This window comes from Crocodylus porosus, unplaced genomic scaffold (assembly GCF_001723895.1).
Source record: "Crocodylus porosus isolate Cpor-Errol unplaced genomic scaffold, CroPor_comp1, whole genome shotgun sequence".
Classification (NCBI taxonomy): Eukaryota; Metazoa; Chordata; order Crocodylia; family Crocodylidae; genus Crocodylus; species Crocodylus porosus.
The window spans coordinates 148,525,276-148,552,038 of NW_017728886.1; the positions used below are offsets into that span (position 1 = coordinate 148,525,276).

The 26,763-nt window shown below is 44.2% G+C and overlaps 1 protein-coding gene across 3 annotated transcripts in view; it reads left to right on the plus strand.

Annotated features, from left to right (window-relative positions):
- The first annotated feature begins 3,452 nt into the window (after positions 1-3,452).
- Positions 3,453-26,763, plus strand: part of CDYL (chromodomain Y-like) — a 160,524-nt gene continuing 137,213 nt past the window's right edge. Inside the window, exons 1-2 of one of the 3 annotated variants that reach the window (XM_019542796.1) lie at positions 3,453-3,672; positions 7,924-7,971. In XM_019542796.1, coding sequence (XP_019398341.1) covers positions 3,649-3,672; positions 7,924-7,971 — 72 coding nt within the window. In that variant the 5' untranslated portion in view covers positions 3,453-3,648. The remainder of the gene's footprint in view (positions 3,673-7,923; positions 7,972-26,763) is intronic. The other 2 variants (XM_019542788.1, XM_019542804.1) reach the window with 2 other exon arrangements.

Genomic DNA, 26,763 nt, shown 5'->3' on the forward strand with positions numbered 1-26,763 from the left:
TAATAATCCTTTGTCCTCTAGCCAGTAAGTTTGATACCTGCTAGCTAAGTGTGTATCTTCATCTGTTTCTAGGTGTTGGTTCATGTAGTGAATAACAGCTTGCTATTACCACCAGCACCAGTTACTCCATTAACTCAAGCAGCAGAGGTCTTTGCTGGGAAAATGCTAACGTTAAGGTTGTCTGTGCACACTGGGTTGGACTCATTTATACGCAATATGACACAGCTTTTAATTATACCATCACTATTTTTTCCACAGGCCCCCTGACTCATTCAGTGCAGGGATGGACTTGCTCCGGGAATGAATAAGGGCTGTATCGTGAAGGAGACTATTGTCTTTAGGATGCTGACTTCATTTGTTGCAGAAGTTGGAAAATGTCTTACGGTTAAAGCAACTGATTGTTGCACTGGAGAATTATGTTCCATTCCAGCTTTTGTCACAGAGTTTCATTGGGATGCTGGGTAAATTCTTAAAATAAACTTTTTATAGGTATCTACATTTTCTAGGTACCCAAATTAAGATACTCCGCTTTGGTTGCAGAAGTGCTTAACAGTCCCAATTACAACTGAGGTAAATTGCGGCTGTGCTTTGAACATATAAAAAGATTTCCTAACCTTAGGCCTTTCAACTTGGACACCCAATGTTAGTTGACACTTCTGATGATTTGGATTATAATCTCTGTGGCTCACTTCCTCCAGCTCACCTCACAGGCATAATGTGTATTCAAATTAATGTCTGGAAAGAACTAAGCTAATACCATGAGAGAGCATCATTAAAAACCCATGACAAAATTAGTAATATTGTATTATATTACTGTACACTGGACGGTGTGCTGCAAGTGAGCCTTAGGGCCTTCCATAGAATAATGACTATAAAAAGAAATAGTGTATAGCTAATGACCAGATGAGCACCATCCAACCTGTATACTCCATGAGGCAAGGGTTCTATGGGAAAAAAATAGTATGTGATCATGTAATTAAACATTATTTGACATTGCAGTGTTAATACTTTTTAGAAGTAGGCCATTTTGGAGATAATATCCTTTAGATTGTTCAGTCCTTGGGCAAAAATCCATGCCTTTATAAAGCAGTAGGCTTACTGACATTACTCAACAAGAATTTCCAGGATATCTACTGCAGTCCATAAGCAGAAGTGCTATTCTTTTCCTTTAGTATATCTGATTATGTCACTGTTTTAACAATTTACTTTCAGGTCAGATTATTCAGATCTACCCAAAATTTTTCTCAGTTTTGTGAGTGAGGAGGCTCTCTCATTTGGGGTTTCATTTTAAGAGGCAGACTCTGGTAATGACAAACTTGAGTATATGAGTCAACAAACCAAACTCACTGTTACTACTTGAAGTACCTCCAATTTACGATGCCCTTAAATCAGTTCATGAGACATCATCTTTGTCTCTGTGTTGGAAGGTTATTTTGAAGCATGCAAGAGACCTAATCTTATACCTTGTAAATATCTTCTAATCAATGAGAATAAGGGAGGGGAAGAGGATGAGAAAGATACTGGGGGACAGAAAGAACAAGAAGAATACAAAGGACTATGTGGGAGAAGAAAGAAAATTAAGAGTTATAAGGATTCGTAGGATATGAATCACTCGAGGCAGACCAAGATGAGTATGGATGGAGGAGCAAGATGAAGGGGCTAAACAGAAGGCAAGAGAGGATGAGGGTGGGGATGGAGCCACATAATTATTCTGCACTGGTACAGAAAGCAAGCCAAGTCCTGGCCACCGCTGACATCAAGTGATATCAGTTATGTTAAATGTGATTAAAAGTCATGGATATTATTTCATCTCTGAAAATACCATTTTAGCTTCAAAGTCTCTTGGCCACTAAATTCCTCATTCTCCAGTCCATAGTTTCCTACATAAAGTGAATGTAATCTACCTTGAGGAGATACTTATTGTCTTACCACTTACATTTGAGAATGACTTCCAGGTTGGGCAGAAAGCAGAAGCAGTGTTCCTAGATCTTACTGTAGCACATAACACAATATGGCAAACAGGTCTGTTGTACAAATATTCATTTGGTCCTACTGCAATGGGTTGTCGTGGCTGTAAAATTGATGTAGGGAAGCCACCAGTTCCAAGTCTCATTTGGACCCCTCCCCACCAAAAAAAAAACAAACCCCAACCAAACCAAAAAAGCCTTCTGGAGAAACTTCCAGTCTCATTTCTACCCCAATGATTTGAATACCTTCATGAACGACCTTTCCAGCACCACTACTAGGTATTTCATTGAAGGACATAACTTCTGGCCGGCAACCTAGAAGCCAGAATTTCAGTCATCAAGATAAAACCCTCTATGACGGATGGTCCTCTGTTTCAGAGTCCTTAACCCCAGCCCCAAAAAGACTGGTTTCTAACTCCTTCCATCTAAACCGTACATACAAAAACAGGTTAAAGTCTTCCAAAAGGTTAGGCATGCCTTAAAATCTATGTACCGAGGCATTGCATTGGGTTATGCCTTAGCTTTGAAAGAACACCTCTACAGGACCTCCTGCAGATAAAGAAGCAAACCAGCAGGTTTGTGCCAGAGAACCGCCACGCCAACACTCTGGCCTTGCCTCATGCCGTTCCCTGGCAGAGCGGCACTTCCCAGTCTGGCTCTGCTCTTTTTGCAGTCGACCAGGAGATGTTCAGCCAAACCGCAGCTGGCAAACAACAGCAGCACACCGCCAACCTGGCCTGGCCAGCTGTGCCTAGCAGTGCCCTTCCAAGACGAGACCACACGTCGCTGTGTAGGATCTGCAGTGGACAACATGGTGGCCGCTGTCTGATCTCAAGACACTTCGGTTCCTCTGGGGACTATTTCTGTCCCCACTGGACGGGGGGAGTGGAAATGACCTTCCAATGTAATCAGTGCTTGTGACACTGGCAATAGACGGGCCTTGGAGATTGCACCTTCCATCCCCACAGAGGGTAAAAATGTGTGGCACCTTCTCAAACACAAGGGAGGGGGTTGCCCTTTCCTAGCATGCCAAGCAGGCACATGCTTGCAGGTTGCACTGCCTGGCTCCGCCCCTCATGTGTCCCCAAGACCTGGGAAGCCTACCCACACCCCAGGCACCAGGTGCCAGTAGAGGGCAACAGTGGGGCCGTGAACTGAAGGTAGGGAGCATGCGCAGTTCTCTCCCCTAGGGGGCGCTGCGCCCCTCTGGCTGCGCGCGCAGCTCCACGTGCCTTCCAAGGGGGGGTGCCCCGCGCCTGCGCGCCTCACTTCGAAGGACAGACAATGGGCGATGGAAGCGAGGTTGGGAGAAGGAGAGGGGCGGGAGTGACGATTTGGAGGCGGAGCTGAGCGTGCGTGCGGCGTGCTCGGCACTCGATTGGCCGCCCTGAGAAGCGCCAGCTACGCGCAGGGCACCGCCGCCGCTGTGCGCGCGAGACTGAGGGACCGCGCGCGAGGAGGGGGCGGGGGAGGGAGCGAGCGAGCGAGCCCGGGGGGAGAGCTGCGCAGCTGCGGTGCGCACGGGCTCCGCCGCCAGCAGCAGGAGCGGCGGCACCACTAGGACTAGCGTCTCCCTCCTCCCGCTCCCGCTCCCGACCGGGGGGCCGGGGCAGCGCTCCGCGGGCACCAACTGCTGCAAAGTCCCCGCGACCCCCCCGGCGGCTCGTGGCGGGCGCCCAGCATGGCCTCCGAGGAACTCTACGAGGTAACCGCCCCTCCCCCCCACACCGAGCCGGGCGGAAATGAGAGCGCGAGGCGCTGCCCCCCCCCCCGCGCCCCCCGAACCCAACGGCCGCGGGGGGCGCTGTCATTGGCCGGGGCCAAAGCGAGGCTCCGGGGCGGAGGGAGGGGCGTCCCGCGCGGGCCCCCGGCTTCCTCAGGGGAGGGGGGGGCGCCACGAGGAGGCGGCGGCGGCGCACAAAGATGTCCGCTGGGCCCGGGGCGGCCCCACCCCCACCCCTGGAGCGTGCGTGTGTCCCCCAGCACCGCGGCGGGGCCGGGGCTGAGGGACAGCTCCTCAGTCTGCTGCCTAGCAAACTTCTTGCCACTTCCGTGGAAGTTTGTAACCGGCTTCCTGCTCTCCCCCTCCTTCAGGAGGGTTTCCAGGCAGCACCAGCCCCCCTGTGTTTGGGCTGCCCCCGCCTTGCCTTTTGGTTTTGCTTGGTGGCCCTTAGAAAGTGGCCGGGAATGAGAGGAAGTTCCCGGGGATTGGTTTTCTTTTCTTTTTGTGGTGGTGACTTCCAGCCGCTCCGGCTGGCCCCTCTGTGACTGGAGAGCCTGGGCAGGGGATAATTCTAGCTCTTCGTTTTTCTGTCACCTTTCTGTTTCTGAGGCGCTGCGGATGCCTGAGCTCTTGTTGGAAAGTTTGCAGGGCTTAAGAAAGGCATAAGCTGTAAGATGGCTGTCTGGTCTTGTCAAGTTTTGTCTGGAGGAGAAGTTGGCAGACCTGATTGGGGGCGGGGGGGAGTCCTCTGAAGGGCGTTTAGTAAAGGGGAGCATCGATGGCAAAAGGTGGTGGATGCATTCGTAGGTCACTGGGATCCTTAATCTGCACCCCTGTTGAGCAGATATTTTTATATCTTCTTGAGTTTTCTTTTGTTTGGGTTTGTTTTTGTTTTGTTTTGGGGGGGGGGTTGGTAAGGAAGGTCCCTTATTTTCCTGCGCCTTCATCAGTCAAGACAGTGATCAAGACTTATTGAGTGTGGTCCCATCTCTGTTTTTCTTTCTTGGGTCTCTGTTATCTGAGAATCATTGTTATACCGATTTCCAAAGTTAAATGTGCCTGTGTCGAAATATCTAAAAACAGGAGCATATTTTGGAAATTTTATGTTAACTGGGGTTGAAATGAAGGTAAGTTTCCTTCTTTGCAAAAGCTTTGTCGATTCAGCAGCTGTATGTAGAAGGATTTCCTTTGCTCTTGTTGCTGAGGTTAGAAACTCTGGAGAGAGGGTGCATAATTGTAGGTCAAGAATTACAGTTGGAAAACAGACAATTGGAAAGACTCTGGAAGAATTACCCTCTTGAAGAGCCTATGGATCGTGTGTGGGTTTTTTTCCTCATGGGTTCTTGCTGACTGTTTTAATGTCCACTAATTGTTCAACACAGTGCATCTTGAGAAGATCTGAAACATTTATTGAGAAGCATCATCTTTTTTTTTTCCCCCCTCTGTGGTTTTGAAGGAGTCCTTGTCCATGAAAGTCTTTATTGATTTTTTTTTTCCCCCCCCCCCCACACAAGTGACAAAACAGCTAGTGAGGTAGATGGACTGGAGAAACTTGGACAGGACAAGTGAAAAGGAAGAAGAAAGATTTCCTCTTATTTTCTGCCAAATTCATCCACCTAAAAAGAAATTGAAGCATGTTTCCTTAACCCTCCCAGTATAAGTTTGTGTGAGCAACATATCTATTGGTGATTTTTTTGTTTGAGTTAGTGGAGGGAATTATGAATCCCAAGTTATCTGGATTGATCCGTTGAAAACACTGTCTGAGGTGAATTTTTTTGTTTCAGCCCTTCTGGTTAGCCTCTGCAATGATGGCTGGGATTGAATGATGAAATATGGAGGTCTTCCTGATACAACTACTTGGTAATGGTAGTTCAGAAGCAATAAACATCAGTCTGATATGTAGTGGGCTGTCCCTCCAAAGATGCTGCAATGAGTGTTGGACGACTTGTGCTGGAAATGATTCAGAATTTTTTTGTGGCTCCTGAAGATTGTTATCCTTTGGATACAAAGTGTTTCCATTTTGCCTATCCACATTTCTGTTATAGTTGGTGATACATATGTCCCCATGCATGAATTTCTTATAGGTTTGCTTATATCAATACATGCTGTTGGGTTTTATGTGGGAGCAACTGAAACCAAGCTTTTATGAATTCAACCAGTATATAGCGTTCCTGCTTTTTGCCTTGTCATTGTTCATGAATCTAATCATGAGGTGACTTGAAATCTATCAAGTCACTTTTTTTCAGATGTTGCAGTCAGTGCTTCCATAATTTTGACATCTTTCTAAAGTAGAAAAAAATATTTGATAGTCCTTTTTGTAAAATTATTAATAGTCTGGATTTTGTATTCTGAAAATGTATGATTTTACTTCAGGAGATGGTGTTTTTTGTGTTAATGTGAAAAATCTACATAGATTTAATGGAATGACAAGTTGTTGCTCATTGCAAGTGTAATTGGCTGACATTCCTTAGTTTTATGCAGGGGGTCAGACTAAATCATCTAATATAGGTCCCTTTGGGTATTAATATCTATGAAAATTACAAATGAGATAGATATAGATATATATAGATATAGTATTTAGTCTTGGGTCTAAATGTGCTTGTGTTACAGAGGGCTACTGTTCAGTTTCTTTGCGTATTTCTGAAATAACCCTCTATTTAAAAATTTTCCAGGCTGAATTTCTCCTGGATGTTGTATAGGATTTACTCACTTAAAGATTCTGGCTTATTTCACAGCAGTGGTAGATCTGGCACAGCTAAAGTTGTGTTACAGATTTCAGTTTAAATGGGGTCTTAAACCTTTATTTTGTGTCTTAAAAAAACCAAAACAAACCTTCACCCAAGTGGCAAAAATTAATACACACTATATATAAACTTAGAATACTATTGAAAGTTCTGTACTTCGATGGAAAATGAATTATAGAGATGAGGCTCCCTCATCTACCATTTTTTTGAACTGGACTTGTGTAGCTTTTATTGGACCTCTGTAGCAGAAAGTCTAAAATACTCTGGTGTTTTACAATTATTCAGCTACAATGACAAATTTATGTGAAATTGTGAACCAGGCAAACTTTAATTAGACAACAAATGTGCTATCGCATGAGCATTGCCTCTCTTGCAAGTGGTAATAAAAATACAAAGTCAAGGAGGAAGCGGGGGAAGAGAGGAAGAGACTTGATTACCTACTCCTCTGCTGTCCAACATGACTAGGGGGTTCAAATTTTGCCTCTAAGAGTTATTTTAATTATCATGCAATTCACTACCCTTATTGTTGAGGGAAGAGTTGCTGGAAATAACCATGCTTGCCTTCACACCTTCTGCCCCTCCCCCCACCTCCCAGTTAAAAGCAAAAAATTAGAGTTTAGTAGAAAGCTTTTGCAAAATCACATCACGGTAGAAGCAGAGCCCTTTAATGTGACAAACCTACTTTTTTACACTTCTTCCTGTTGAATGCCTAAACCTGTTTTGATCACGTCCTAATCTTTGCCAGAACTGTGGACAGGATCCAGATTTTCTGCACCCCCCCACCTTGCTACAATGGACTAGCAATTAGCTGTTCAGGCCACTATGAAAGTATGTGGAACCCTCTTCCTTTGACTGGTCTAGAAAAGAACTAGCAATTACTTCTGCAACTCAAATAACTAGGCCTAAGCTAAGGATGCTAATGTTGAGGCATTTAACCCTGTCCCTTTTGTTTGTCTAGAATGTATAGTTGCACTTGTTTTGCAAATGAAAAGATTGATCACTGTACTTAAACCAGTTTACAGACTAACAGTTTTTATGTGTTCCGTCAAAACGTATCTGTCATGTTCTTCATGTCTGTCATATTTTGCTTGTGTAACCCACAATCATGTGTGAGAGAGATAAATGCCATCCCATCCATGCCTCATCCATAAAGGACATGAGTATATGATAGCTTTTGATTAGTCTGGTTGTTTAACACAGGCAATGCAAATATTGTGCTTTTTATCTTGAAGTAGTTGGTCCAAGCCCTGATTTTGTTGAAGATGATGCTATGAGCCTCTTAAAGATTATCTATAAGGTTCCTATGGCTGATGGGTAATGTCCTCAGTGAGCATGGGTGTTTTTTTCGTACTTACTTTTGGTAACTTTTAAATAAGGGTAAAATGTTGTGCACAAAGAAATAGAGGCATGTTATAGCCTCTTCTCCTACAGAAAGATTGCCATAGACAGGAACAGCCTCAACATTCCAGTTTCTTTCTCTGATTCCCAGGCAGGTGGAGCCCCACTTCTCCCTGAATTTGGACATCTACCCATGGAGGTACACCAAAGCTACATTCAAAACATATTAGTGATAATGCAGATAAAGGTCCATCTCCAAGGAATACCCAAAGCACAATATAAGCATCAAACCTATCAAATTTGTGTTTAAAAGAGAACCTTAGCTGTGACCTCAACAATGTTAAGAGACAATGACTTTGTAAATGTGCACTGGTCAGTGTGCTCATCTGCTGCATATAACCAACATAAAAGCATGTGAGGTTGATTTATGTACTGCTTTTTAGTATTTGTTGGAGATGGAAGTGGAAGCCTTATATGGAGTATTTTACCAACACTGGTAAGCATTAAAGAGAGGGAAAGGAAAACACAGGTCTTTCCCCATATATTACTTCTGTACTTTAAAGATTTTTGGATGGATGGATATCCTGTCTCTAAATGTAGTTTTTGTTTTGTCCATCCCTAGTATTAATGATGAATGTCTTACCTAAATTTTGTACATGCTTTATCTCTAAAATGTAATTCGTTTTGGTGATTATTTGTCAATACCATCAGAAAATACTAAGTTTTGTATATTTTACAGTCAAATGTAGCTTCCACTGCCATAAATCTTCCATCTAGTCTTGGTTTCAATTAACTTTTCTTTACTATTAACACAATTTGATAATCTTTGAAATGGACATTATTTATCTATTCATTGAACTACTAATAGAAAAAGAAAACAAATGTAAGATTCACCTAGAGTCAGTATGCTATGAAGAGTAAATTTATTGTTGTGATATAGATTTGCATGTCTTTGAGGTGCTTTCCTATAGAACTTTGGCAGTAGAAGTTTATAAATGTGAATATATTCATGAATATGTGAAGGTAGATGCTGATGAAAACCATTCTTTTAGCCATATATGGGTTTCTGCTTTTTAATGCTTTTATAACCACTTTATTAGTAAAATATGAAAGTAAGTTTTATATTTTTCTCAGTATCGTAACTATCTGCTTCTTCTATTAAATAATATTATAATTATCAATTTGTGATGCTTTGATAATGGCTTGTACATTTTTAAAAACATTGTGTATAAGAGAATGTTGAAATGAGCTAGAGATTGCCAGGGTTTTCCGTGCAGCAAAGCTATGTTGTCATAAGGTGGTGTGTGTTTTTTTTTGTTTTTTTTTCTTGTGGAGAAAGCTAAGGCATGTGCTTAAGGGGCCTTAACTGCACCTGTAGTCTGTCCCTTAACTGAAAGTTTCAAATAATTTTAAAGAAATAAAAAATATAGAATCTTTTTCCAAACTTAGTTTCAGATTCCCTGCTTCTGTGATGTTTTTTTTGAGATGACTTGCGAATTTATCCCAACAAAGTGAATTTTTCTAATTTTTTTGGTGTGCTTCATCAGTTATATTAAAAGGTTATGTTCAATGATGACAGTTTTTATGAATTACTCATGTGGTGGAATATTTCATATTTGACTTCAGTAGGGAATCTCATGATTTAAAGTCGCATAAAATATGCCTCTTATAAGAGCTGTTGTTTTGCTAAGCAAATTTTTTTCATATGAATTGTTAATAAATCTATTGACTTGTTCACTGAGCTAAAATGTAACAACAAAAGCACCCATCCCTCAATATTATAGAGTAACAAGGTAGCTAGATGTTCAACAGTCTGTGGTTTGAGAGTCTCTTTATGATGTGTGGCTCTGTTATGATGAGTTAATGCATAGGAATGGCACCTTATGAACAAATATGATGCATGTCAGGGGTGGGCAAAATGGTGGATCCAGCTGGTGGCCAAACTACATTTCCCAGCACCTCCTGCTCTTATCACTGCAGCTGGTTTCCATGGATACCCCAGTAGCAGTGGGGCCAAGGCTTCCATGAAGACCGGCCCTAGCAATTCTGGCAGAGTGCATGGTTGCCCAGGGTGCTGCTCTGGGGCCAGGGCTGGGCTCTTGCAGTGATCACGGCATGGTTCAGAGCTAGGGCAGAGCTGTGATCTAATGCCTGTTATGCCCCTGCCTGTGCTGTTACAACCATAAGATCCCAGCCCTGGTGTGGCTCTGCATCCATGCATGTTGGGACTGGTCTCTCTGGAAACCCTGGCCCCGTGCTGTCATGGCCCCACTGCTACTGGGATCTCTATGGAAACTAGCTGCAGCAACATGGGCAGGGGCTGCTGGGAAATGGAGTCTGCCATGGGCCTCATCTGGTCCATGGGCTGGACTTTGCTTGCCCTAATGTACATGTATTGAACAGAGCAAGCAACTGTTAGTGGTAGATACAGTTTTTCTTTCTGTTTAGCTGTACAAAGTCAAAACAGCTGTAGGAGACTAAACAGAATTCTCCTCTGGCCTGCTCATCAGAATGATTAACTATGCACTATCTGCTGTACCAGATTCTATTGTTGATTCATCCGTGCAGACATAGTCCAGCAAACATGGTGTGGCTTTGTCACCCTCTGGTGGCTAGACCACCTATACAGGTTTGAGTCGGCCTCTAAAACACTAGACCTAGAATTCTGGCTCTGTAGAAGTAATCAGGAGTTTTGACTCTCTTTACTACCAGGATTGTTTGCTTGTTTCTTAAACTCAAGTAGTAGAGGCTCCTGCTAGTAGATGTCTGCATCCCATATTTATTCCTTGCATGGGACTCACTCAGAATCTTACCAGCTCAATTCTGCTGAAGACCAGCCTAACTGTGGACAGAATTAACCAGACAAATTTTTAATGTATATTTGTGGTGTTAGCACATGGACTCTATGAAATGCAATTTAATTCTCAGATTAGTGGTTAATGTTGCAGGGCAGGCATTTAAAAGTATAGCATTTTAAACTGAATGCCAACAAATTGAACATCAAAGCTCTTTAAATACAATAACTCTAAACTCCATTATGTTGCTTTTAGAATTATTTTTCATAACAATCTCATATTTCAGCTAAAATATTCTAAAGTTATCATTGGGAGTGCAATGATAAAGATTTTCTTGGCCAAAACCAATGGCCAATTATTTACCAGCCATATCGGCTGATATTGATCCAATAACAGATTTACAGGAATGCAGCCCAGCAGCTTGGAGAGCAGCATCCTGCTGGTAAGTCTGTGGGAGGGAAAGGGTGTGGAGAGCTGATTGAGGCCCCCATGGTGAGGGAGGGAAAGTGGCAGGCACTACCCAGCCAGGGTGATGAATGCAACCTTGGGGCCGGGACAGAGCTGCAGGTGGCAGGAGGATGCTGAGGAGTGGGGGACAGCTCCCTGTTGCTATGCAATACATCCCCAGGGGAGTCTTGGGGAGGCATATGCCCCCCAGATTTGTGCATGGCGTGATGGTGGGCTGGCTGCTGTGGGCTGGGAGCTGTGCCAGCCTCTTCCTGGTGCTGGGGGCACTGGGCCAGGGTTATTCTCTGAGCATGCAGGGTAGGCAGCGGTGCTGGGGGGTGTCATTATAGCCACCCCAAAATTCCCTGTAGCCACCCCTCCCAATGCTGACACTGCTTGCCCTGAGCACAGCCTCGGCCCAGCCCTGCTGTTGGGAAGAGGCTGGCGCAGCCCCTGGCCCTAAGCCTGCAGCAGGCAGTCTGCCTTCACCCCACACACAAATCAAGGAGGCATATGCCCCCATGCCTCCCCAGGAAGTGTGCGCAGTGGCTGGGAACTGTGTTCCCCATGAGCTCCCCAGATAAGCTCCTCCCTGGCCCCAGGATTGCATTCACTGCCTTGGCTGGGCAGTGTCTGACCCTGTCCCATTCCCTTACCATGGGGGCCTTGATGTGTCCCCTACCATGCTCCTTTCCTCCCCTCCCTGTCCATAGACTTACCAGATGGGCACTGCTCTCCAAGCCGCTGGGCTGCATTCCTGGCCACATGCATGATGTGGCCGCACGCGTGTGGCATTTATTGGTGATGTTATCGGATACACTGGCCAAAAAAAGTTAATTGCTGATGATGTCAATTTTCCTTTTATCTGTGCTGATCTGATATATGACTGATATAACAGTACACCTCTAGTTATCATTGGACATTAGTTCTATACTTAACACTCATTAGAAGAATATTGATCAAATGGAACAGTTTAAGTAAGGAATGTTATGGAAACATTTCTGAGTTGCAGCCATTGCACTGGATCTCCATTGATGAACCAAGTTAAAATATTGAGCCATAGTTTAATGTTTAAAAAAGGTTCTGGGTATATTTTTGATCAAGATAGTGGAAAATAGAACAAAGCAAAAGCATCCCCTCACTAATCCAGTTGTAATGGATAATGCTTGAGATTAGCAGTATAGACACTGAATACTTGTATATCTTGCAACTGAGACAAGATTAGTATGTGCAATACATGCAGCAAAATAAGATGCAACTCCCTGCTTTGTATGGGCACAGTTTTGGTACAGAAAATGCAAATCTCGATCAAGAAGTAAAAGAAAAGGAACATGTAGGTACAATAAAGCAAATAGATAATGAATTTTAGTAACTATTGCTAAGCAGTTGAAACTGCCTGTCACTCTATCAGATAATAATAAATTGTGCTAGACTCTTTGTGTTTCAGTAGCTTAGGCTTTTTTACCCTAGAAAGATAAATAGAAAACTAGCCCAATTTGTTTAGCTCTCTTGTTCCTTTAAAAGTAAATCATGTTTTTACTACACAGATGCCAGAATATGTAATGTTTTGATGGACTAGTACAAGGGTTTTTTTTCCAAGGCCAGTACATTTATTCAAGTGTACATTTTGAATTATGGATAAGGAAATATAAGTTTTATTTTGTAACATTAGACACACACTGCTAAGTGTTGATATTCAAAAGAAAAAAATAGATTTAATGGTACGATTCAGTCATTTGAATAAGCAGTTCATGTTGTGTGGTCTTTTATTTTAAAAAGTACTGTTTAAAACCTTTTGAATTATTGTTACACAAAAACACTTCTATCCCTACTGACTTTGTTTCCTACAACTGAAGGAATAACTTAATAGCAGACTTCTCTGGAGTATAAAACAAGTTACGTGACAAAATTGCACTTACTCAACAGTAGATTTGTTGTGATGCATGTCAAATCGGGAAATTTAAAGTTAAAGTTTTAATGCCTACTAGTGCATGTGTATATGTAATATATATATGCTTGTGTCCAGGGTGCTTAAAGATGGAACTATAGGGTATGCATGAATGTCCTGCTCTTGTCTGCTTGTTTCATTTGTTTATTATTACAATACTGTATTTACTAGAATAGAAGACAACTCTGAATATAAGATTCCCCATAATTAGATTTTATGCATGTAAAATGTATAAATCTGTTAGAGTTTTCCAGATGTAGAATCTAATTATTGGAGGGTTGTCTTGAATTCATCCCCTTCCCACTGCTACAGCAGATAAAATAGTGCGGGGGGGGGGGTCAGGTTGTCCCCTTGGCTTTGTCTCCTACCTCCCCACTCATTTCTTCCTTCTGCAGCCTTTGTGTCTCCTCACCCCCCCCCCGGCCTATGTTCAGGTTCTGCTTCCTCCCCAAGCACCCTGCACATGACGGTAAGGGGAGGGGAAGGGGCAGAGAGGAAGTGCATCAGTTGCCTGTTTCTCCCATCTCTTCACACCCCCCATTTGAAAATTTGAAATGCAAGGGATCAAAAAAAGTGGCTAAAGAAAAAAACTAAGATAAATACCATATATACCTGTAGACTTAATAGGTCTAGACCTGATGCAGGTTAACTTGTTGCAAACTGCTGCAAACTTCATCACAGGAACTCCATAAACACAGTTTTGAACACCATTTCTGTAGCTACGTATACATAGGACAAACTATATAACAGTCCAGAGCCAAAAGACTCATGACTTATCATAAAGTTAATTGGGGTGGGCCCCAGCAGAAGCATAGAAAATTAGGTTTGGAAAGGACCTCAGGAGGTCATCTAGTCCAATTCTGTGCTCAAAGCAGGACTGTTCCTAACTAGATAACTCCAGCCAAACCTTTGTCTAGCCAGGTCTTAAAATCCTCCAAGGTTAGAGATCCCACCGCCGCTCTGGGTAACCCGTTGCAGTGTTTTCCTACTCTCATAGTACAAAAATTCTTCCTAATGTCTAACCTAAACTTGTTCTGATGTCTAACCAACTTGAGACTTGCTTCATGTTTTGTAATCTGCCTCCACTGTGAATAGTCTAACTCCATCTTCTTTTGAATCCCTCTTCAGATAGTAGAAGGCTGTTTTTTAAATCCCCCCCCGTCTCCTCTTTTCTAGACTAAGTAAGTCCAGTTCCTGCATATGTTATGTCCCCTAGATCCCTCACATTTTTGTTGCCGTCTGCTAGACTCGCTTAATTCATTGACATCCTTTCTGTAGCGGTGGGCCAAAACTGAACACACTACTCCAGATGTGGCTTCACCAGCTCTGAATAGAGGGGAATAATTATTTCCCTTGACCTGCTGGCAACACTCCACTGATGTAGCCTTGTATACCATTAGCCTTCTTTGCAATAAGGGCACACTGTTAGCTTGTTTTTAGCTTCTTGTCCACTGTAACCCCCAGGTCCATTTTTGTAGAGCTGGTGCCCAGGCATTCACGCTGCTGGTGCATGGGCTTGTTCTGTCCTAAGTGCAGGACTTTGTACTCATCCTTATTGAACCTCATGAGATTTTCAGCTGCAGGACTGATTCCTGAGACACTCTACTTGATACTGGCTGTCAACTAGACATTGAGCCATTGATTACTACTCTCTGAGCTTGATGCTTCAGCCAGTTTTCTGTCCACCTTACAGTCCTATTCATCCAGCCTATATGTCCTTAGCTTGCTTGTGAGAATGCTGTGGGAGACTGTATCAAAAGGCTTGCTAAAGTCAAAATACATCACATCCACTGGTCTCTGCATCCACAGAGCCAGTCATCTCATCACAGAAGGCAGTCAGGTTGGTCAGGCATGACTTGCCCTTGATGAATCCATGCTGACTGTTCCTAATCTCTTTCTTTTCCAAGTGCTTAGAAATGGGTTCCTTGAAGATCTCCCTGATTCTTCCAGGGACTAAGGTGAGGCTGACCAGTCTGTAGTTCTGTGTATCCTCCTTTTTCCTTTTCTTAAAGATGGGCGTGATATAATCACCATGAGTTTTCAAATGTAATGACTAATGGCTGTTCAGTCTCATCAGCCAACTCCCTCAACACCTTTGGGTGCATCCCATCCAGCCCCAAGGACTTATATAGTCCAGCTTTTCTAAATTATTCACAACCTGTTCTTTCACCACTGTTGGCTGTGTCTCTCTTCTCCAGACTATGCTGCCAGTTGCAGTAGTCTGGGAGCTGACCTTGCCAATGAAGGCAGAGAAGACACTGAGCACTTCAGCTTTTTCTGCATCCTCTGTCACAAGGTTGCCTCCCCCATTCAGTAAGGGACTCACACTTTCACTGATTCTGCACCTACTGACATGCTTGTAGAAACCTGTCTTGTTACCCTTCACACTCCTTGCTAGCTGCAACTCCACTTGCACTTTGGCCCTCCTGACTTCATACCTGCATGCCCAAGCAGTGCTCTTATACTCCTCCTAAGCCAAGCTGGTTTTCTGCCATACTTGCTGGTCTTCCTGAACATTGGGATGGTTTGTTCCTGCAGTCTCAGGCTTCTTTTAAAGTACAGCCAGCCTCCTGGACTCTTCTCCCCCTCAGACTGGCTTCTCAGGGTTCCTGCCCGTGAGTTCCCTGAGTGAGTCAAAAAGTCTGTTTTGCTCTCCATCCTTCCTTTCCTCAGGATCCTGAACTCAGTCATCTTGTGGTCACTCTTGCCCAAGTTGCCTTCCACTACTGTGTTCCCCACCAATTCTTCCCTGTTTGTGAGCAGCAGGTCAAGAAGAGCACAGTCCCTAGTTGGCTACTCCAGCACCTGCACCAGGAAGTTGTCCCCAACACTTCAAAAACTTCCTGGATTGCCTGCGCATTGCTGTATTGCCCTCCCAGAAGATGTCAGGATGGTTGAAGTCCCCCATGAGAACCAAGGCTTGTGATTGGGAAACTTCTGCTAGCTGGTTGAAGAAGGCCTCATCTACCACTTCCTAGTGGTCTGGTGTATAGCAGACACCCACTACAACATCACCCATGTTGCTCTCCCTTCTAACAACCCAGAGACTTTCGACAGGCCTGTCTCCAGTTTCATACTAGAGCTCTGAGCAATCATGTGGCTCTTTTACATAAAATGTAACTCCGTCCTTTCCTTTTCTTCCTTACCTGTCAACAGCATTTCAAGTCATGGTGATTCCACAAAACAGCTCTGCTCAGTATGTGTGTGTATTCTAGATACGACTCCCGAAGGACTCGTGCTAATTAGTGTCCCAGTGATGGGTGGAACCAGGTGTTTTTGCCATTGCCCCAGGACTCTACAAAAATGTATATGCAGGGCTGCCTGGTCTGTTTCTACCCTGTAAGGGGCAAGCCCACGTTAATCATATACAACAAGCTGAGAGGGGGAGCAACAGAACCTCTCAGCATGCAGCAGTTAGGAGATATTTGCCAGATACTCATGGTTTGTGAAGAAACAGGGATCGTTGGGAATGGGAAAGAAAGGCACAGATTAGGTGTGCGTATGAAGAGGAAATGAAAATGTATTCATTATAATAGCTCTCTCATAACAGAGAGAATCTGTGCTGAAGGGGACTGAACGCAATGAGCGCTCTCTTATTCAGATGAACTGTACTAAACTATTCTTGTAGTTACCCATCAGCACTGAAAGCCTGATATGTACCCTAAAGACAGAGAAAGGGATTAACAGAGTGTTGGGTGATTTGAGTTTCTTGTGCCAGAACCCTGATGCATGCACAGGTATATGGGTGGTGGCCAAGCTCAGCATGAGCAAGAGTACCTGTCTTGCCCTGGATGAGCTCAGGGACCTGGAGTTCCTGGGGGTCTCTGTTCCCTGTGAAGGGGTCAGGATCCTTGGGATAGATTTCGACCCTGAGCTGAGCAGCAGGACAGCATGGGAGAAGACAGAGGCAAAGGTAAAGCAGAAACTGGGGCTGTGCACATGCACTCCCTCATGCTTGTGAAGGTGTTGTTGTTATCGATGCTTCTGTACACTGCACTGGTTCCCCTCCCCCTCTTTTGAGCGTGTTGCCCACAGGATCCAGAGGGCTGTGTCCATTTTCTTCTAGGGCTGCAGATGGGAAAAGGTTGCCCAGAAGACATTGGACAAGGACAAGAGGGCCAGGGGTATGCCAGGCGTCCTCCTGCTCCTGTGGGTTAAGTATACAAGCCTGATCTGCAAACTGGTGATGGACACAGAATATGAAACCGCTCGCCTCATGAGATACTTTGCAGGACATGTCCTGAGACACTGGGGGGATATTCACCCTGACCAACCGTGGATCATGGGCTCACTGTAGTTCTGTGAGACCCTGGACTAGTGCTGCAGTGTGTACAGCCTGCAGAGCACAGGCCCAGTGGCCGTGAGAAACCACAGGAAGATCCAGGAGATGGTGAGACTAAGGAACACCATGTTGCCTGTGGACCTGTTCCCAGGTGCCGCGTGCCAAGCCATGTGGAAGCATGTTGAACACGAGGATCTCCATAAAGATCGCAAGGACCTGAACTGGCTCATAGCCCACCAAGCTCTACCAGTGAGGGCCCGGAGACATAGAGAGGGGCAGTTGGAGAGACCCAGTAGCCTATGGCTTAACGGCCACGGAGCCACAGAGACGATCGACCACCTCCTCTGGCTCTGCACCTGCACCAAAGAGTTATGGAAAAGGGTGAAGCAGCTCTGCAAAGCAGTGACCAGCGTCAGCCAGCTAACCAGAGAAGTGGCGCCATATGGGCACCTTGCCAAACACATGGGGAACCCATCACCCCATTTTGATCAGTTTGCGTCCTGTGTCAGGAGCGCCCTGTGGAAGGCCAGGAACCTCCTATTGTATAGGCAAACGGATGTAGAAATAGCAGGCTGTGTGAAAATGGCATTGAGTGAACTCCACATCTGCTACCAGAAATCGGTAGTGGAGGATGGAGAGGACGCGGCCAAAGCCACCTGGCACAGAGACGTGGCACAGGATTATCCAACGTCCCCAGAGCCGAAAAGGTTGTGGTGGCAGCGAAGAAGAGGAAGGGACAAGTGGAACTGAGGATAGTGACAGCAGCAGCGGGTTCTCCAGTGGGAGGTAGAGCAACAATGATGGAAATGACACTTGAACTAAGTATGTAGCCCCTCAAGCAGGGTGGGGATGGAAGGGAAGTATTGCTTAGTCTGAGGGACCAGGGTTTGCTTGTTTGTTTTGTGTGTGTTGCGCACGATGAGGATATTGTAACAGGTTCAGGTTGGCAGCAGGCCTCTACAGGTGTGCAGGTGTGGTTTTTGTAATGAGTGAAGGTTTTTTCTCTTGTGGTGTGATACTAGGAGTATGTGTATGCATATAATTTTTTTTTACTAAAAAAAGTTACCCATCAGCATTGAAAACCTCATTTGTGCCTTAAAGGCAGAGAAAGGGATTAACAGAGTGTTGGGTGTAAGGAGTAGAGAAGGCAGACCCAAAACTCAAAACAGTGGCAGTGGTGGCAAGTAAGCATGAGGTGGAAAAAGAATTGAAAAGTGGAAATGATGATCTGGAGATTGTCTACGTTCAAACTAAGGTGGAGAAGAAAGGAGACAGCAGTATAAATGGCGGAGGCAGCAATGACAAAAGTGATGACTCCAGAAGGAAGACAAAAAGTAGAGGATAATGGGAGCAGCAGAAAAAGGTACATTGAGGGAGAAGCAGAGTACAGTGGGAGCATGATGGCAGGCTCACCCAGCAGGAGTGGCATGGTGGGGAAACATGGGAGAGGCACTGAGAGAAGCTAGAGAGGAGTGGAGGCTGCAGTTAAAGGCAACATTAACCAGCAATGGGAGGCAGATGGGATCGACGATGAACAGATGTAATTTCCTGGTAAAGATAACATTTGAGATTTTGGAGGTGTAGGCGGAGCATATCACCAGCTTGATTGTTTTCTGGAGCCAAAAGACTTGGGAGTTGACTTACTGGAATGGAGAAGAGTATAAGAACTTTTGGAAGAAATATGCAGAGAAACATGGGAGGGAGGGATAAAGTAAATAACAGGGAAAAAGTCAAGCAGAAGAGTGATTATAGTTCAAGTGTACATGAATTTACAAGAGGCAGGAGACATTGGAAGATGGATGGAAAAGTCTGTCCAAAGGGTCATGTCAGTAGAGAACGTAAGGGACAAATGTATGATATCTAGATGGGGTCCTGAAGGGCCCAAGTAGTGTTACAAGCAGACAAGTGGAGCCAAGGTGGGTTTCTGCATCTCCCATTGGATTGGGACACACCAGCATTTTGTAATCTACCACAGGCAAATGAAACAGTGCAGCAAATGCAAAAAGGATAGGTCACTTTTCTGCATACTGCCCCTTCACAGTGTGCTGCAGATACAAAGAGATGAGGAATAAGGCCCTACCTGATTCAAAGCAGAAGTGGGCTGCACTGTGGCTGTCTTTAATCTTGCAGGTTCCCCCATGTGTGGTCCCCCCCCCCGTCACTGATTGGTGCAGGGGCCTGCCTTGTGGCTCACTCCTGATAGTCAGGGAAGCAAAAAATGTGGTCTTAAACATGGCAACCTTTCTGCCTCCTGCTGGCCAGCAGCAAGCAGCGGGGAGGCAAAAATGGTGATATTTTTAAAACTGGTTTTCACTTCTCTACTGATCAGGATTGAGATGTAAGTGAGGCCCCTCCACCAATCAGTAGCAGGGGGTTGCATGGGAGAACCTGCAAGATTAAAGGAGCTGCAGCGCAGCCCACTTCTGCCATGAATTTGGTAGAGCCCTAGGCATAGAGCAGCAGAGTGCTAGGATGCCCTAAAATGCAGTATTTGTAAGGGAGAGGGACGATTGTATCATAGGTGCCCCAAAGCCTTTGCAAGTATAGTCAGACCCCCTGAGGAACAGCAAAGCACGGAGGAGAGGAGGAGTTGGACACTTGTAGAAATGGGGGAAGAAACCCTGCAGGAAAGTGGAACAGAGAAGGAAGGGGGCAGAAATCCTGTGTTTGGGGTAGCACAGGAGGAGATAGGCAGAATGGAAAGGAAAGCAGGAACAGAAAACAAGTCAGACATGGAGGTGAGGGCGGGGAGGGAAGAAGACACGCTACAAAAAAACAAAAGTGGAGGTGGAGCAAGAGAGAACAGAGAGAGATAAGCCAGGGGCTGAAGACCAGGAGGAAGAAACCTGATGATAAGGAAGGTGAGTTGGAGGAAGAGCTGGAGAACAGCTTCTGTTACTAATGCCTCTGTGTGCCAGCCTGGAGTGGGGACAAGAAGGTGGGAAGTGGTAAGGAGGTGGGAATATGCAAGCCTTCCTACATGTGAAAATGATCCAGAAGCTTGCAAAGGCTACAGGAATGTGAGTGAAGAAGGGAAAGGTCAACCACCTCAAGCAATAGCACAAATGAGTCTTAAATAGGGACCATCCTGGTGGTCAGGGAAAAATGAGAACAAAGCAGCAGAGGTAGCAATATTATTCAAGAACCCAGAGTTTAGAGCAAAGCAGATAGTAGTCATCAGTGGCAGATTGCAACAAATGATACTATCAGTCAGGGGAACAAAATTAGACATTTTCAATGTATGTGCACTGAAGAGGGAGGGAAGGAATGCACTGCTTAGAAAGCTAGCAGTTTACATGGTCGGAGGAAGACCATGCATAATAGCAGAAGATTTCAATTGTATAATTGAAATGAGCGACAGAATGGAAAGGGGGAAATGGAGCTTTAGACAGCTCATCCAGACTGTTAACAAATATAATTAAAAAAAAAAGTTGCTAAGAGATGTGTGGGTAGAGAAGAAAGTTTTCACTAGTGGAAAGAAACACTCAAGAATTGACTCTGTGCTTCTATCAAAAGTAGAAATAAGGAAGAAAAAAACTATGGCTTTTCGAGATCATCAGATGCTGATGGTGGAAAATGTGTCTTGGTAAGAGCTGCATGAGAGGGAAGGGACTGTGAAAGTTAAATGTCAGCTGTTACAAAATGAAGGGTTATATCAAGCATACATGAGGCAGTCCGAGGGGTGGGGATCACTGAAGAAATATTTCGGGAGTACCAAAGAATGGTGGATGATGATGAAGAAGAGGACAGGAGAATTCTTCAGGAAGGAAGGCTGAATGCTTAGAGAAAAGAAAGAAAGAGCTAAGCCACGAAGAAAGATACAGGAGCTGCTAAAGGAAGCCACAGAATGAAGACTGGTACAAGAAAAGTTAGAACAGGGGCAGGCAATAATTTCGGCTGGAGAGCTGCTTAATGAGGTTTGAGCTTTTGAGGGCCACATTGGTAGCCCAGCCCCCTGACAGTTGCCTTGTCCCCTGGTCATCATCTTGGGACCCAAACTCCCTCCCCTTGCCCCCAGATTTGGCCTGCAGACCATATTCTGCCTACCTTTGGGCTAGAAGAAACAAGATGAGTTAGAAACCTGGTTTAAAAGAAAGACTAGAGAAAATGTTTTTAGCACAAGGACTTTGTGTGGGAGAAAATGAAGAGTGGTCCCAATATTTTTATGCTGAGAATGAAGGCAGCAAAAGGAGAATTTAAAGCAGTACAGAAAGAAGTTTGTGCCTGGGTGGGAAAGCAGGGGGAGGTGTTGGAGGTGATGAGAAGATTTTTTAAGAACAGCTTTACCAAAAGAAGTAGACAGGAAGAAGATGAATTTTTTTTTTGGAAGAGATTGAAGAGGAGGAGGAAGCAAAGAAGATGGAAGAAGTAGAAGACTGTTTAAAAACCTTTTAAAAGAGGGAAATCACCAGGAACAGATGACTGACTGCCTATGACATTTTTACAAGAAGTTTTGGGCATGGGTAGGGAAGGATATAGTGGAAGTAGCTGAAGAAATAATGGAAACAGGAGATGCAGGGAAAGATTTTACAAGAGGCATTGTGATCTTATTCTTCAAAAAAGAGAAGAAGGAACTCCTGAAAAATTGGGGACTGATTATATGCTCCTTAATATGGACTATAAGTTAATGGCTAAGACACCGAGGATGAGGAAAAACTGCAGAAGATAATACATGAAGACCAAGTATGCACATACCAGGTAGAACAGGAGTGTGTGAAATGGTGGATCCACCCAGCAGCCAGACTCCATTTCCTAGCACCTCGCAGTAGTGCTGTGACAGCACAGAGCTAGGGTTTCCATGGAGATCAGCCCCAACAGTGCTGGCAGGGTATATGGCTGAGGGGAGGGGCTCTGTGGCCCATGGTAAGGTCTTCCTGTGGGGACAGCATGGTTCAAACCTGGTGCAGAGCTATGATTCCCTGCCCGTGGTGTGCAGGCAGTGGATCACTGGGGTGTTCCTGGGGTGTGTAGTCAGTTCTGGACCACAGTGTGACCACCGCAATATCCCAGCCCTGGAGCAGCTCCCTGCCCAGCTGTATGCCTTGCCAGCACTGCTGGAACTGGTTTCTATGGAAACCCTGGCCCCACACTGTCATGGCATTGCTGCTGCTAGAGTCTCTGTGGAAACTGGGCACAGCAACACAGGTAGGGGCTGCTGAGGAATGGAGTCTGCCACTAGCCCAATGTGGACAGGACTTTGCCTGCCCCATGGTAAAAGGATCGCCAAACTATCAGAGTGATCAGAGATTCTGTCCCACATCCGAGAGAGGAAAACAAAACATAGTTATAGCAAATCTAGATTTAGAAAAAATATATGACACAGTGGGTCATGACCAAATATTCAAGGTGCTAGGAAAAATGGGGTTTACAGAGATATTTATATGTTGGATAAGGTTATTGTATAGAGAAGTAGAGTCAAGTCCAAATTAACAGGCACCTAAGTGGGGCCTTTAAAATCCATACATTGGTGAGACAGGGATGATCCTTGTCACTACTACTGTTTGTGTGTGTGATGGGAACCATTAGCACAAAGAATAAGAAAAGACAAGGTCATTAGTGGGGTAAAGATACCGTTAGGGGGTGAGGTGAAATGTGTACTATACATGGGTGATATAAATATAGTAGTTAAAAATAGACTTTCATTGGAAAAGGTGCTAAAACATACATCAGAGTATGGAAAAGCTATGGAGGAACTAAAATAGGTCAAAAAGCATGATAATGGGAGTGGGGAATTGGAGGGAGTTGCAGAAGTTGAGCCTGCAAATGAGAGAGAAATCGGAGTGCTACGGATCCTGATGGACGCCAAAGGGAAAGATGGTACAACATGGGAAAAGTTGATAGCAAGGCTACAGCCAGTCCTTTAGTTATGGTCCAGAAGGACACTGTCTTTTGCCAGAATAGTGACAACGTTTAAAGCTGTGCGACTGCCAATTATTCTGTATATGGGAATTGTATTCCCACTGATGTGGCACAGAGAGCAAACGTACAGAGGGGAATATGTGTGTTTTTTCTGAAATGCCAAAGGACAGAGGCTGGATAGAGCTGAACTGTACAAAGCAAGAGAAATGGTGGGATGGAGATTGCCAGACTTGGGATTGTTCGTCTATGAGAAATATGTAAGTGCAATATGCAAGGCGGTAACAGAGGGAGAGGGGAAAACGCCACATATCTCCCAATTTCATGCAGCTGCAGTTTTGAGGAAGTGAGTGCATCGGACCTCTTTGAAGAGTGTGTGGGCATGGCAGCCACTGATTCATTACATCAGGATGGAAGGATTCATGCAGAGGCAAAAAAGGGAAGGTAGGGCTGGAGGTCCTGAAGGGTCATAACAAATTGAAAGCGGTAAGGTGGAGACACAGGTTGGTGCCAGTGGGAAGTTTCACAGAAAGACAAGTGAAGATGTGGGGAGCGGTGGCGGATAAACAACTAAAAGGTGAATGTGCTAACCTAGCATGGATGATTGTAAAAAAATATCTTGCTGGTGAGAGAAGTGCAAAACAGATGGGGCTTGACAAGCTCATCAAGGTGCCTGAGGAAGAGCTGTGGGACATGTTTTAGGAGTGTACATATATGCCAAGCAGGCGTGGGAAAGGAATATCACCAAAATAAATCTATCATTAGTGCAGGAGCTGGTACTATATGGACTAATACCAAAGGGATCGGAAGAAGTGTTATTAAGGACTTCCTTCACTTGCATTAGAACTAGTTTTTGGAAAGTAGGAAACCTGGATGTTTAAGGGGCTGGCTTTCACTGAAAAATAGTGTCTGAAGCTGGGGCTCCATGAACTGAAATACTACATTGATCGGGAAAATGAAAGGATTGGAGAGGAAGAGGTGGAGAAGCGGAGGAAAAAGGACTGGACACACTTCTTTCGTTAAATGAACAGAGAAGACTGATGGGAGAGTCAGAGTTTCGGGTGGTTACTGAGGTAACCTTTTTTTCATAGGGTTCTGTACAAAGAAAGAGGTTTCTTTAAGGGTTGTTTTTTGTGGGAAGTTGATGTAGTTTTAAGGGTTTAATATACTGTATGTAGCTGTATATTTTTGCGATGTAGTTTTGTTACTATGAAGTCTTGGTAAAACAAGAATGCTCAATATTGTAGTTTTGTAAGTGTAGAGTGATAATTGTGTGTTTTGGTTTTTTTTAATAAAAATTTTTAAATAGATAAATAAGTAAAAAGGTTCCCTTCAGTTTGTTTACCCAATATAGGTCAGGTGTTTTATGGGCATGCTCATAGAATCATAGAAAGTTAGGGTTGGAAGGGACCTCGGGAGGTCATTTAGCCCAACCCCCTGCTCGAAGCAGGACCATCCCCAACTAGTTCATCCCAGCCAAGGCTTTGTCTAGCCAGATTTTGAAAACCTCCAAGGATGGAGATTTTGCCACCTCTCTGGGTGACCTGTTTCAGTGTTTAACTACCCTCCTAGTGAGAGAATTCTTCCTAATATCTAACTTAAACTTCCCTTGCTGCAACTTGAGACCCTTGCCCCTTGTTCTGTCATCTGCCACCACTAAGAACAGTCTAGGTCCATTCTCTTTTGAACCCCACTTCAGGTAGTTGAAGGCTGTTATTGGGTCTCCTTTCATCTGGGACTCTATTATTCTCTGAGCCTGATACTCCAGCCAGTTTTCTATCCACCTTACAGTCCATTCATCCAACCCATACTTCCTTAGCTTGCCTGCAAGAATGTTGTAGGAGACCAGATCAAAAGCTTGCTAAAATCAAAGTATATCGCATCCACTGTTCACACCCCATCTACAGAGCCAGTCATCTCATCATGGAAGGCAGTCAGGTTGATCAGGCGTAATTTGCCCTTGGTGAATCCGTGCTGACTGTTCCTAATCACCTTTTTCTCTTCCAAATGCTTAAAAATGAATTCCTTGAGGATCTGCTCCATGATTTTTCCAGGGACTGAGGTGAAGCTGATGGCTGTAGTTCCCTGGATCCTCCTTTTTAAACCTTTCTTAAAGATGGGCACTATGTCTGCCCTTTTCCAATCATCCAGGACTTTTCCCAATCACCATGAGTTTTCAAAGATGGTAGCTAATGGCTCTGCAATCACATCGGCCAACTCCCTCTTTCCTCTCAGGTGTATCCTGTTCAGCCCATGGACTTATGCACATCCATCTTTCCTAAGTAGTCCCTAACCTGTCCTTTCACCACGGAGGGCTGCTCAACTCTTCCCCAAATTACTGCTTGGTGCAGTAGTCTGGGAGCTGACCTTGCTTGTGAAACTGAGGCAAAAGAGTCATTGAGCACTTCAGCCTTTTTTGCATCCTTTGTTTTACATATAATACCAACCAGTGAGAGTGAACCTTTCTTTAAGAAAGTAACTCAATAGTACAAATAGAAAAAATAAAATAAAATCAGTTACTTAAATCAAAATTTCATGTTTGCTGAATTAAATCACTGTTACAAATTGGTGACTTAAATAATTTTGATTTCAGTCAACCCACCCACTGGCAATTGCAAAATGCTATTTTACTTGAAAGTTGAGTCCAATACAATATGAAAATCATTGGAGGTAATAAGGATGGAATTCCACGATGCCAGTTTTTCTCTTTTGAGGCTAGAGCTTATTCTAAAACTGGGTAATTCTAATCACTACCTTGCTCTTTTCCTCCTGTTTAATTATGGCGTGATCCAGTCAGTCTACAATACTTTGTTAAGATTTCATGATGTTTGAAAACTGCAATTGTAATGATTGATTCTAGCTCTAAACATTTTTAAAGTAGTGGTAAGAAAAATTAAGTTCATACTGAAGTATGAGGTTAGACATGCCAGAGTATACTTGGAACGTGATTGGTCTCATACCAGGTGTCATAAATAGAAATCATAAATGGGTATAGAGAAAAGTGATCCTTTGATTATGCAGCTAACAAATGCTAAGAAATTAAAAGAAATATTTAGCTATAGATGGGATTCGTGTGATGGGAATATTAAAACACTAGATATACACTGTTACAGAAGGCTAGCAGGACAGAAGAGGAGCAGGTGCTGCTCAGTGTCGAACCTGATTTTGAGTAATTGATAATTTAGAAATGCTGGACTTGGAATGCTTTTGGATCATTTTACTGGCATATATGATAAAATATAGGTAATTACCTCTATTAATCTGAAGTCCGGCAGAAGGCAGGGCAGTACCTAGACTAAGTACAGATATTCAAGAAGCCTGATCCTGAATAGATTCAAACTTTGCAGCTTAGTCTAACCTGCATAGATTGAACTGAGAAGCAAGTGAATAGATGTTTACTTTTGATTCTGGAAATGCAGCCATATGCCTGCAGTGGCTAAGACTAGAAGCTGGGTGGTGCTAGAGTGAGCCCACTCTTCCCTTTGGCAGTGGCTGTAAGGCTGCAGGGAAGCTGAGTGGGGTGGGAGGGTGGCCAGGCCATGGCAGGATGAGTGTGATTGGGGAGAGCTTTAAACCCCCACCCTGGCCTGCACGGCCCTCAGTGGGGTGTCCTTGGAAGGGGGAGGAAGTGGGCCTTGCCAAGCTTTTCCAGTGGGGGAGGGT